At 36.9% G+C, this 12772-nt stretch overlaps 1 protein-coding gene across 1 annotated transcript; it reads right to left on the bottom strand.

Annotated features, from left to right (window-relative positions):
• Nucleotides 1–8231, bottom strand: LOC132155676 (calretinin-like). The gene is made up of 11 exons (XM_059564397.1): nucleotides 8044–8231; nucleotides 5172–5248; nucleotides 3959–4048; nucleotides 3655–3735; nucleotides 2958–3014; nucleotides 2625–2702; nucleotides 2099–2154; nucleotides 1967–2006; nucleotides 1812–1865; nucleotides 304–375; nucleotides 1–213 (listed from the first exon to the last, which is right to left on the bottom strand). The coding sequence occupies exons 1-11, from the start codon at nucleotides 8135–8137 to the stop codon at nucleotides 97–99; spliced, it is 816 nt and encodes a 271-aa protein (XP_059420380.1). The 5' UTR covers nucleotides 8138–8231; the 3' UTR covers nucleotides 1–96.
• Nucleotides 8232–12772: the final 4541 nt, after the last annotated feature.

The following is a 12772-nucleotide window of genomic DNA, read 5'->3' as shown; positions in this document are numbered from 1 at the left end:
ATTTAGAGAGGGGGATGGGAGGGGAATGGGGTGCCCGGCACATGCACTTGGTTACAGTATTGAACAGAGCTGAGATGGAGGTCAGGAAGCTTCGATTCACAGCATGGGCTCCCGGCAAAGGACAATTTCCAGCTCTGTGCGGTACAGTTTTCCCCCGTCTGACAGTGCCATGATGCTTTGCTTATAACCAGTCAGGCTCTTAGAGTCCACGTCCTGAGGTTAAACACAATTACAATTTGTGGGATTGCATTCCTTATGTGTCAATGTCAAATGCTAGAAGAATTCTGAGCCTTCTTATCTCACCTTATTGTTCTTCTCATAGAGGTCTTTCAGGAGAGCATCCAGCTCCTGCTCATCAATATAGCCATTTCCATCCTTGAAAGCAAATAACAACACCTGTTAAATTCTGCTTGTTACAGTTTAGAAAACCATTTGTTCTGTGGAACAAATGAGGACGATTGTACTAATTTCTCTTCTCTAGACTTTAAAGTCCTCTGGAGCCATAAAATACACAATGAAATGTAACTGTTAACTGTTAACAACCAAATCACTCAGTGAGACTGGATCAGTCCAATTTGTGGATGAATTATTCAGTGAATCCTTTGGTGAACTAGATCAACTCATTCATTCAGCTCTCATAGACTCAAGATCTTTATTGAAGAGCAGGTTATATTTAGATCATATGGCTTCAAAAAACTTGAAATATAGTGTACAAGTTGTATAGACTCTTGTTATTTTAAAGTGTTTGATACTTGAAAGCTTCAGTCTCCATTCACTGTTATAGCATAGAAATCAACGACCAGTAAAACTAAAAAAAATGTCAGCTTTTGTGTCCCATAGAAAAAAATAAGACACAGGTATCAGGTTCATTAGTTAATTAAAACTAAAACTTACCAATAATAATAATAATAATAATAATAAAAAAGTTCCTTAAAATAAACTTAGTATAAAGTATAATAGATTTAAAATAAATTAATTTGTGTGTATATATATATATATATATATATATATATATATATTAATATGTATATATATATATATATATATATATATATATATATATATATATAATTTTCATTTAGTTTAACTTGATGTATTAAAATAACTAAAACTGTTATAAAAATTTACAAAACTATAGATACAGTATATTTTAACATCAAAACACAACAAAATGTATAAAACTTTAACAAAAAATATAAAAATAATATAAAAAATATAATCTATAGCATCTCTATATACAGAATTTGTATTAACAGGATCATATTGGCTTATAATGATAGTTATAGTTACAGCAAGCCTCTAGTTTAGCCTTAGCGTGTGAGAGGGTGATGTTGTCTAATGGTCTCACAGATATTGTGTTAAACTTAAAATTGTTTGATTATGTAGAACAAGGTTTAGATAATCTTGTCTTCATAAAGGGCATAAGCATGGTCTGTGTAAGTTAACTGGAAAAGGACTGATTATGAACTTGTGGAAGCACCACATTAAATAGCAATTTTCATCTTGCAGCCATTTTCATTGGGATTTCTGTAATTACTAGTGGTTGGCACTTATACTGTTGAACATTTTAAATCCTTTTCCAAATGATGATACCACCAAACTGGAAGATGTGGGCAGAGAAACAGGTGCAGTTCCTTCTGCTCATTTACCTGCGCAGGTGAACAGGGACGCTGTTTTGCATTCAGAAGGCCCTCACGAAGGAGGGGAAGATAAAATTTCCAGCAACATTGCAACAGTGCATACAAATCTATACAATACCCTAGAAGGCCCTGCAGAAGACATTACGCTGTTCTTGCTGGATTATACATTACCTTATCATAGTATGCAAAGATGGCGTTGAACTGCTCAGCAGTCAGCCTGACGCCCTGTTGGGCAATAAAACATCTTTCAGTGTCAAAAATATTTGACATTAGGAAGCTCATGAGGCCTAAAAACGTAATGTATAAATGTACTTGAAACTTCTTACTTGAAACTTCAACAAGAAATTCTCCTGAACCGGCAGAAGCCTTAAATAAACAAAAAAAGGGTTTTGATTGATGTGTCTTACAAAGTGATTTGTAACTTTTTTTATTTTTTACTTTACCAGATAATTTCTCACCTCGCCATTTCAGACAGACCCAGTTTGCCATCGCCATTCAGATCAAACATCTTGAGCTAGAAAGGGAGACAACGGCTCAGTTTAAATGTTCACACACTAAAGAAATCCTGCATCAGATTGCTTTATGAAATCAATATTTCCTATTGTTGCACATCATTTTTGTTCTTCACAATGGTTAGAGGACAACTAAGGATCTCAATTGTCCAGCTGACTTGCCTTGAAATAACTCAAGTTTGTCTCTGGCCTTAAGGAATGGACATATGTTAACACACAGCTGGAGTGCAGACACAACCCGTGGGGTCAGTGAATGAACAACTCCTTCAAGCATGGTGGCAAACTAATTTGGTATTGGAATAAGAAATTTAAGGTGAAATAGCACTTTAAAAGTTTTATATATGTGTTAAAAATTAAATGACTTTTATTGAGTAAAAAGCTTTTTGTCATTAAAAAATAAATGCCATTAATAAACATAAGACACTAGGAGGTATAAGACATTGACTAATGCAACACAAATACAACCACTTACTATTGTTTGTGTGTATTCCTGCAATTTTTGGTCATCGTAGTGTCTGTTTGCCTTTTTTAGCAGGTCAGAGAGGAAGCCCTGTTGGAATTAAAAAGACAATTAAAATTAAAATAAGTGTTTTTAGTGACATATGTTTTACTCTCTGAGGTCATCGTCTCTTCAGTGAACATTGCTTCATTTGCTTTTGTAATGATTTGTATACTCTCTTTGGAATGCCAGCCAAATCCAGAGAGATTTGCATAGTTTCCATCTGCCTCATCACATTAGCAGCTTTCAAAACTCTTTTGAGACTTGTTATGAAGACCACAGCAGGGAAAGTGATAGAAATCTTACCTTAAGTTCATTAGCCTCAATGAAGCCGCTGCGGTCTGTGTCGTATTTTCGCCAGGCCTACAGATACAGATAGACGTACAAAGATATTGTAACTGTACTATCAGCAGAGTACAGCTATACATCAATTTATCTGAGGTTGGACAAATGAGAAGAATAGAAGAGTGGAGGTGAAGAAATAATTGGCAAATGATTCTTATGTTAATCACACTGGCCTTTTCATTATACCCTCTGTATTTTCCATTCAAATCAGCTGTGCATTGTGAAAACAAGGAGCAAGAAATGCCATTTAATGAATGTTTTAATCTAGCAGCTGGCCTTGTTTCCATCACAGGCTCTTATCAAAGATAGATGCCTCCCTCTACAGGTCTACAGAGAATTACAGCAGCGCATCTATAATACATGAGTCTGAAAATAGAAGTTTGTACTTATTCATTCTAGCCCTTTAAAAAGCTTGCCTACCACACTGGATGATTAAAAAGCATCCCTTTCTCTTTAGCTCCACTCTCTATTCAACTTGACATAATACATCATTGTGGCAGTCAATTTCTGATGATCAAACTCTCTGAAATGTTGCATTTGGCTATGCATATTAGATTTTAATAGGGAAGATATTTGTATGGCGACCAAGAAGAGTTTTGTGTTATCAATATATAAATGACCACGGATTATAAAATGAAAAAGTAGCATCATCACTTACAGTCATGAATTCAGTGCTGGATCCCACAAACTGTCTGAAGCAGAGGAGAAAGTTCTCTTCTGTGGGCAAGATCTGAGCCAGCTGATGAAAAGTGGATTGAGTAAGTGGATTAGCAAAAAGAATTGAAAACCTTTTTTTTTTCTAGTTAATACCATGTTTTTTTTGGACTACTCTTAAAGTGATGAGTGCGATTAGAGGTTTCCTCTTCTCGGAAAGTTTTATGGGATAATTGGGGTCTATCTGATATTTATGAACGTGTCAACAGCAGAGTCACGTTGACGTGTTAAGTGATGTGTTCTTCTACCTCAGACATCTCAATTCTGCCATCTTTGTTCTCGTCGAATTTATGCATGAACTCTGTCATCTTCTCTTTAAAGGCTGCATTTGATGGGTCCTGTGTGAAGAAAGCACAACAAGATGAATCTTCTTCACATTCTTTGCTTATTGTAAAAGCTTTATTCAGTTTGTGCTTCTCAGGTTAGGAAAAAGCTCTCACTTTAAGAGTGATGTACGTTGTGCATTGCCTTGTGCCATATTCATTGCCTCTTGTGAGGCAGATAATATAGCATTACTAACTTTATGAGACTATTTGTGAGGCTCCCTCTGTTTTATTTGTGGAACATACAGGGATGAAGATAAAATCTCCGTTCTTATCTTTCCTGCATGCCATCTGCCTAGTCATCTGGGGTCTTTATACATTTGATTTGCACACGGTTCCCTCAAAGAAAAGTCAGTAAAATGCGGCCCAAAGTATAGTTTTAATATGAAGGAATTTTACATATTGAATTCAGTGTATTGACAGTTGTTTTCTTCATATTTTAAATTATGCATTGCATTGTGCTGCATTTTGGAGTTGAAGGAAATGAAACGGAAAATGTCTGGACGTTTTCTACTCTTTTTTTTTTCCCAGTGTTAGAATTAGACATAGAATTGCCACAATAAAGAATGTTATGAATATTTGTTAAGATAAAGTTTCAGGCCTGCCTTCATCTTCCAATTAGGTAGTCTCACCCCCAAATCATGCCATTAATTGAGCCAATGCTAGTGATACAAATAAACAGCAGCTTTGATTTCCATCAATATCTTAAAGATACAGTTCACCCAAAAATGTGAATTCTGTTATCAATTACTCACTCTTATGTTGTCCAAACCTGTGTGACTTAAGAACATGTTCTGAAGAATGCTTCAATTGTCCATACAATGAAAGTCAAAGGGGTCCAAAACAACAACAAAGACATTTTTCATCATATCTCCTTTGGTGTTCCACAGAATAAAAAATGTCAATGAAATGAGGGTGAGTTAAAAATGACAGAAGTTTCTTTTTTTGGGGTGAACTATTCCTTTAAGCTTCTTTGATGATGTACTTTGAGTTGATCATGCAAAAAGAGTAACATTCTCACAATCTTTCAGTTTAAGCACAATGATTACAACACAATGAAGTTTACTTAAGTTCGGAAGATACAGTGCTTCTTAATGAGATGTTCTGTTAATACTCCTTCACTTGTCTGTATACTCACCACACCAGCTCCTCTCCGTGCAATCTCCAGCTGACTAAAGAAGTTTTCAAGCTCCTTACCCTCAATGTAGCCATTTCCTGCAATATAAGGAAGTGTGGTTCAGTACTTACTGAGATGTCTTAAGCCACAATGATGTTTGTCATTATATGACTAGATAACGACCGTCTCTCAATTGAAATGCTAAGTAATGAGATTGCCTAGATGGCTGCTTTGAAGCTGATTAACTCTAGATTGGTTTGTTGGCTGGCACCCAAATCCAAGTAACACAGTTCTTAATTAAAAACTTTTGATGGCTAGTCTCCCAGTTAAGCTTTGAAGGCTCTCTCGTTTCCATTTTTTCCTCTAATTGGAGGCCTTACAGTATGAGCCTTTTAAAGCCATTTATTTGAAAAGACGAAAAGGAGAGTCTTCTTGATGCTACTGCTGAAATTTTTAATCGCCTCCACAAATAAATGTAATATTACCATCTGGGGGTAATTTCCAATGCCAGGGAATTGGCCCTTCATGCAAAGAAAATATGTGTTTGTGTATGCGTGTTTGAAATGGGATTTTGTGTGCATGGCCTAATACATCACAACAGTGATTGTAATTTATGTGAAGTGAGAACTAAAATAAGTTCATTAGAATTATCCTATTATCTGTGTTTCTTCCAAAGGCATCATGTTTGAAAAGTCTTAGTCTTAACTACTATGATTGTTGATTAATTTGCCTGTGGATTAGAGTGGCATTTGTAGACATCTGGACCCATGATTTGTGGTTAATCTCTCTTTCTGTTATTCATAATAAATGTGAACACCTTCACTGCATGGCTGAGAAAATACTATGAGCTGTTTGCAGGAAGACAGGCAGTCTTACTAGCTTGAGAGAATGAACACTACATACATTGTTGCCAGAGAACTATCCAGAATAAATAAACTACTAATTTGTGCAATACATAATAATTATGGTTCACACAGACATGAATCCTGCTGAGTTGGAAATGACTATGTTGCCATCTGGTTTTCGATATGATTACGCTGACATTTTGAGAGCTAATATGACCATTCATTCTTCTTACAATGAATTTTTGGAACATGTCTTTGGAAATGTCATTGTGGACAGTTTCTGGATGAGCTTGTATACAAAATGGCCAATGCTTTAGATATAGATTTACCATTAGTTTTTCATTCGTACCATATTGAATGCTACACCTAAATGTTCTTTATTGGCTTTATTTACTTATGCTTTCATCACCATTCTTCTGGCACATCTACATTCTTATGGGATGGCCAGCCATCTTGGAAATAGAACTGAAGTGCTGGAGAGGCCATTTTGGACTATGACACAAAACGTGTCACTCACTGAATCTTAAATTCCATTCTGTTGCAGTAGCTATGAACTTAATAAAAACAAACTTATGATAATAAAACATGATAATAAAACAGAACGAATTTCCATCAAGCCAAATGAGTGGTAATGCATCTTAAATAGAAAATAATTCCAGATGCTTCTCAGTATCTTCTAGATGATATTCTGTGGTGACGTGGATTTCCCCCCCCTTAAAACCAATCTTGTGGGAGTCAGATTAACTGGTTACTTTTGTAACTTTTTAACATTCATCCCTCATAAACTTGTCATACTCCGCACCTTCGACTTTTTTAGTGGTATTTTTGTCGATGGTTTTCAGCTTTCTGGCTTTTTAAGGTTCGTTTCTAAGAACTGATTTGATTGTCATTCCCAGCACAAACGTAAATTATCTTAAACTAAAGTTTTTCGTGATATAGGGCTACTTGTTATAAAAGCTAAACTCATAAAGGATGACTGTATTGTTTGTTTCATAAATTTACCGCCTGAATAGAAAAAGCCGCTGTTGCTATGGTTACCATCTGAGGCAAACGCAACTTCTTTTTTCGAGCATCTAGCGCACTTCTAACTTGGAACTTTTTGTCTGTATTTCAATAATATGCATTCGGCGGGAAACGAACAGGAAAGAAACCGGCACCAAGTTGCTAACGATAACATCTGCCCTACGGATACGATTATGTTCCTAATACATAAATTATTAGTCAATGAGATATTTTCAGCTTTAGATATTGCAGGATGCAAGACAACTGCTAACTCTCCAGGAATAATATCCGATGTGCTTCCTGTAAGTGATCTTCAGTAGATGTCCTGAGTGATGAGGACCTTGAATACACACCCATCTTCCCAACAAAGAGTAAAAACACAATGGACAGTGTAAGAGAAACAACTTTTTCTTTCTCGATCACAGTCAACGCGCGCATGATGCACAAAAATGATGTCGACGTGAGCAGTTCACTACATTTTGATATACAGCCTCGGTCTGAAAACATTTTTTTTTCGAGATAGTACCCTTGTAAAAGTAATTTCACCAATGGGACTCTATATGGAGCCCCCCTGTAGTTACTGACAGTTACTTCACTAATAATTGAATCAATCAAAGAATTTTAAGCCACATTCTACTTATTAGATAATAGCAATGTTGATCAAAGTCTGCTCATGATTTGTGCCGAGAAGGGTTCTAAAAATGCTGATGAATGAATGACGTGACAGCATGATTCATAAAATAACTTCATATAAAGGCACTTATTAAAAAAATGTTTGTATAGGCTATAATATTTTACAAATTAATGTAGCCTATTATTACTGCATCATTACAAAAGCCGTAGATCATAAATCAACTTTTTTTCCCTATTTTGTTTTATTTCGCTCATAAATTTCTAACAAAATCTTTAGTTCATTAGCCCCAAAAGTGTTTGGAAATTGTTAGCGTCAAACTTTTTTCTGCTATTTTAATGATAGCATTTCAATTATGACTTAAATTCTTTCTTATAATCATAATCCGTGCAATAAACGACGCGCCTGTACTCACCGTCTGCATCAAAATGTTTCCAGATGTCCAGGAACTGGGATGCGGTCAGCTCTGCCAAGTGAAGGTAGGGAGGCTGCTGTCCTTTGTTTGCCATGCTTTTGTGTATCTGTCCTACGGTCCACAAGGAAATCCCGGGCGAACTTTTACTCAGTCAGAGTCAAATTCGCACTGCAACTCCCCCAGTGCTTTACAGGGGGTTTTAAAAGCGCTGAGTGCTTGCAATCCTTTTGCGCTCATGCGGGTGGCGCAGTAGTTCCAGCATCACCGTTTCATGGTTCAGTACTCGCGCACCTGCTGGGAAAGCCACTGGAGATGCTTAAATCTAAAGATGCTATCACAGAAACATATAGATGGACCAGAATCACTGTATTCAATATATTAAACCATCTGTTCTGCTAACGTAATGCATATTGTGACTGATGATAATAATGTAAATTATGGAATAACTACAGATGAGACAGGAACATCCCAATTTAGCCCTGAAACCCCAACGCCTCCACAAAATGAACAATTATATATTTTTTTATTCATGGAATGTTGATTATTATTTTTTAATTCATGTTTGCACTTCTAATCTTTATATTTAAAATACCCCCCCCCCCACCGCGCGCAACTACATCTCTTCTCTTATAACATGTGCACACATGTGCTATACAGAAAATTAAATCAGAGAGTCACAGCGAGCAAAGCTTTGAAAAATAGATCTTTAACTCTGCCCATTCCCATGAAGAACTGCGAATGACATTATCATCTCTCTACTCTCAAAATACTCAAATATTTGTATATTTGCATTTTTTCCAGTGTTCTATGTTAATTCAGGCTAATTGGTGTGTGCTGTAGTGTCCCCTCCTCTTATAATGTCTCTTGATATTAGTAATTAAATATTGAGTAGGCCTACTTGATGTTTTTAGTTATTTTGTATATTTTCCTTTATTAGCAGAAATCAAGCTTTGTGTGTCACCAAGCAACACACAGACTGAAAGCCGGTCTGAAACTGCATATATAGAAAAGAAGCAGAATGACAGAGACTTCCCCTTCCTTTTCATTCTGTAATCCCTCCACTCCAGCTCCCTGCTGACTTGTGAGAGAAACCCCAATGCTAGCAAACCTGAAGTTTGAGAAAATGCCAACTCCCATATTCTGGTCAGTAGAGTGTTAAAAACTGTTAAACATTCCAACGCTGTTTTAATTGATTATTAAAAAAAATATGCTGCTTGACAGTATAATATGGTACAGTGTATTGTATGAGCTATAGTACAGTGCAGGTGTAGGCTATGTGTTAATGGAAATGCAGTTACAATTTCTGCACCATTGAACATTCAAATATGTCAGAAGAAGAATTATTTTTCTTCATGATCATATTCAAATCTGTCAGTGTTTGTAAATTTAGTTTTGTGTACTCCTAGAGGTGCTTGCAATCACAGAGAGTGATAGAAAACATCTGTCCCCGCGGAGCCCACAGCATCAAAGGCTAATTATCCAACTGAAGTCATGCATGCATACTGCTGCCTCCACCATAGGAACAGGGAACAGAGCATTGGGAAAAGTAATGCTCACTTACTGCAGGGATCCCAGGAACTCAGCAGTAATTACTACGTCCTCACTGCCAAATATGTGTAAGCACCCAGCCCATGCAACACGCCAAAAGCTTTAAAGGGGTCATATGATGCAATTTTTAGTTTTTCCTTTCTCTTTGGAATGTTACAACCTATTGGTGCATAAAGAAGATCTGTAAAGTTGCAAAGACTAAAGGTTCAAATCCAAAGAGATATTCTTTATAAAAGTTAAGACTTGTCCGCACCCCCCTAAAATGTCTCGTTTAAACATGCCGCCACATGTCTACGATTTGCATAACACTGCCCAAATTTTCACGCAAAGAAAGAAGCCGTAACTTTTATTCTCACTGTAGTATTGTTGTTGCTGTCGCCGCCATGTTGTGGAGATGCTTTGTGTTTCATTATGAAAGCAAAACTACTTTGTGTGGCCTTCCAAAAGAGGACGATATCCGCTTCGTCATGCCCAGAGCTGATCGGTGCTGGTCACTGAGGAAATACATCAACTTTGCGCTGTGGATCTCTGGATTGGCTTTCACTGTGAACGAAGCCCAGGGTCTACATATGTGGTTGCCGCAAACTCGCAGGCTGTTCCTCACTCAAGCCTGCAGTATGTGACGTTGTGTGACGCATTTTATGGTTTCCTGAACCTGTAGAGTAGCCTACAATGGGTCTGTGCTCAAAGGCTGTTTCTATAAAGTGGGGCAGTACCAACTTTGCAAGGACAGTCTGGCGCGTCTGACTCACAGCCTGTAAGTAAATTTTTCATATTTAAAGAATTTACCACTGATGATTAACATGCAATTTTTAAGCTGTGTAGAGTAGCACTTGTTGTTTGTCATTTCTTATTTCACAAATGCAAACATGGTTTATGTTTACACGATGCAATACGCAATGCAATGTGTAAAAACACTGTATAAGTCATTATAATCAGTAATTATGTCCCCACTGGATGCAACAAATGCTTTGTTTGTAATGGGTTTTATAGGTTTTGTCTCCTCATGCCGGGAGATGGCATCACAGCATTTTAAGAGCGTAACATTTCCATCACTCGCTTGAGGCCAATCAAACACACCCACCTCGCTTTTCAGAACGATGAGCTTTGTAAAAACTGATGTATTTCAGAAAGTCATGGCACAGAGAAGCAACAATAATGTACATTATGTGGAAAATAATGTGTGTTTTATTTACCTTAAACCACATAAACACACTACATTAGACCAAATATACAACATAATGTTCTTTTTAGCAAAGTCATATGACCCCTTTGATGCCAATTACAATAGCTTGACGGAAATGGTTCAAATAGGGCTAGATTAATTAAAAATCCACACACTTAATTACATTTCATATGTCCTATAGGGAGCCAGTGGCTTATGAGGGCCGTCTTTCACAGTCAGGGCATCTGAACACTAACCTTGATTATTTGAATAAGCAGATGCTTAAGTTAATTCCATATGGAGTCAGGTCAAATGTGACTGATAGGTCTGACTGAGAGTTTCCTGACCTTGTCCAACAAAAATAGTAGACTAGTAAAAGCTGTACAGTTCAGTCTGGATCAAAACATAGCTGGTGTGTCGTGTGTGCAACTTGCATTTATTGAAGTTCCCAACGCAGTTTAGGGAGGAGCCAAATCATCCAGTTCTGTCAATCATGTCTATGACCACCCTGCTGAAAAAAACAGCATATGCTGGTTAGGTTTGTTTTGATGCTGAGATGCTGGTTTATGCTGGTCCTTTGCTGGTTTATGCTGGTCCTTTTGCTGGTCCTTTGCCAGCACATGACCACTGTACCTGCGGGGGTTGGAGCCTCCTTCGCAGACAGCTAGCAAAGTTCATTTACTGTTATCTGACAGGGCTGAATGGACAGGCAAACTCATGAACTGATTATAGAGCATGTTCTTAAGATAATGGTAGCTGTTTGTAAAGAAGAACAACACTGAGAAGAGACTGTCTTTTAAATTCCAGTTAAATTCCTGTATTTTAATTGAATGTAAGATGTAGTAGCAAACAGAATTTTAATTCAAATTTGAATGTAAGGTAGTAGAATTCAAATGAATTGAACTGTAATTTTTAACTAGAAAAACCAGGTTTATCAAGACAAAATTTGAATCTTTGCTCATCAAAGACGTCTGAAAGTTTGGGCAAAAAATTTTAAAAGCTATGAAGTTTTAAAATATATAGTCTTTATAGAGATTAATGCAGGGATGGATGGACAGATGGATAGAGAGATAGACTGATGATTGTTGGATGAATGGAAGGATAGATAGATATATAGATAGATAGAGAGATAGATAGATAGATTCATAACTCATTCAGAGCTACTACCCTTATCAAAAGCAGAAGAGCTTTCACTCAATTTCAAGGTTGCTGCGTTTCAGACGTACTATTTTTCTCCCCTGTGAATGCTTAGTTGTTTATGTGAAGTGAAATATGAGACTCTTCTTCCAGTAAGGGCATTGTCTCATGCTGGATTGTTGTTCCGTGTAGTAGCTAGTTGTGAGGGGGAGACAAGTGTGACTTCTGTTGAATGACTTTATATGTTTAACCTTAGGCTGGAGCTCCAGGTTATAAATGGAGATTGATCTGCTCTGTAGTTCACTGAATGTGCAAATGTTTGAGACAAAAAGTAGACAGAACCATTTCATTACTGCTGGCAAACCCATCCTTTTTACAGCTTGTCTGAGTTTGAGTGGATTGTAGCAATTGGAGAGGTTATTAATCTATACCTGAGCTTTCGTCTAGACAGAGCTGCCATGAGTGTTTTGGTGTGATCCTGAGGAGTAAACAGTTTCCATTTGTCATTGACGGGAGGAAGCACGTAAATCACAAGCTTCCATCAAAGAAGTCTCATCCAGCAACATCTACATTCCTGCTGAATGTTTGTAACAGGGATTTTTGTACAGGCTGCATTTATTACGTGTTCCAGGTCGAGGGCTTAAAGGAAGACTCCACTTTTTTTGAAAATAAGCTCATTTTCCAACTCCCCTAGAGTTAAGCAGTTGATTTTTACAGTTTTCAAATCCATTCAGCCGATCTCTGTGTCTGGCGGTAGCACTTTTAGCTTAGCTTAGCATTGATCATTGAATCTGATTAGACCGTTAGCATCTCGCTCAGAAATGACCAAAGAGTTTCTATATTTTTTCTATTTAAAACTTGACTCTTCTGTAGTTACAT

Source organism: Carassius carassius, chromosome 13 (genome assembly GCF_963082965.1).
Source record: "Carassius carassius chromosome 13, fCarCar2.1, whole genome shotgun sequence".
Classification (NCBI taxonomy): Eukaryota; Metazoa; Chordata; class Actinopteri; order Cypriniformes; family Cyprinidae; genus Carassius; species Carassius carassius.
This window is presented reverse-complemented; position numbering and strand designations above follow the sequence as displayed.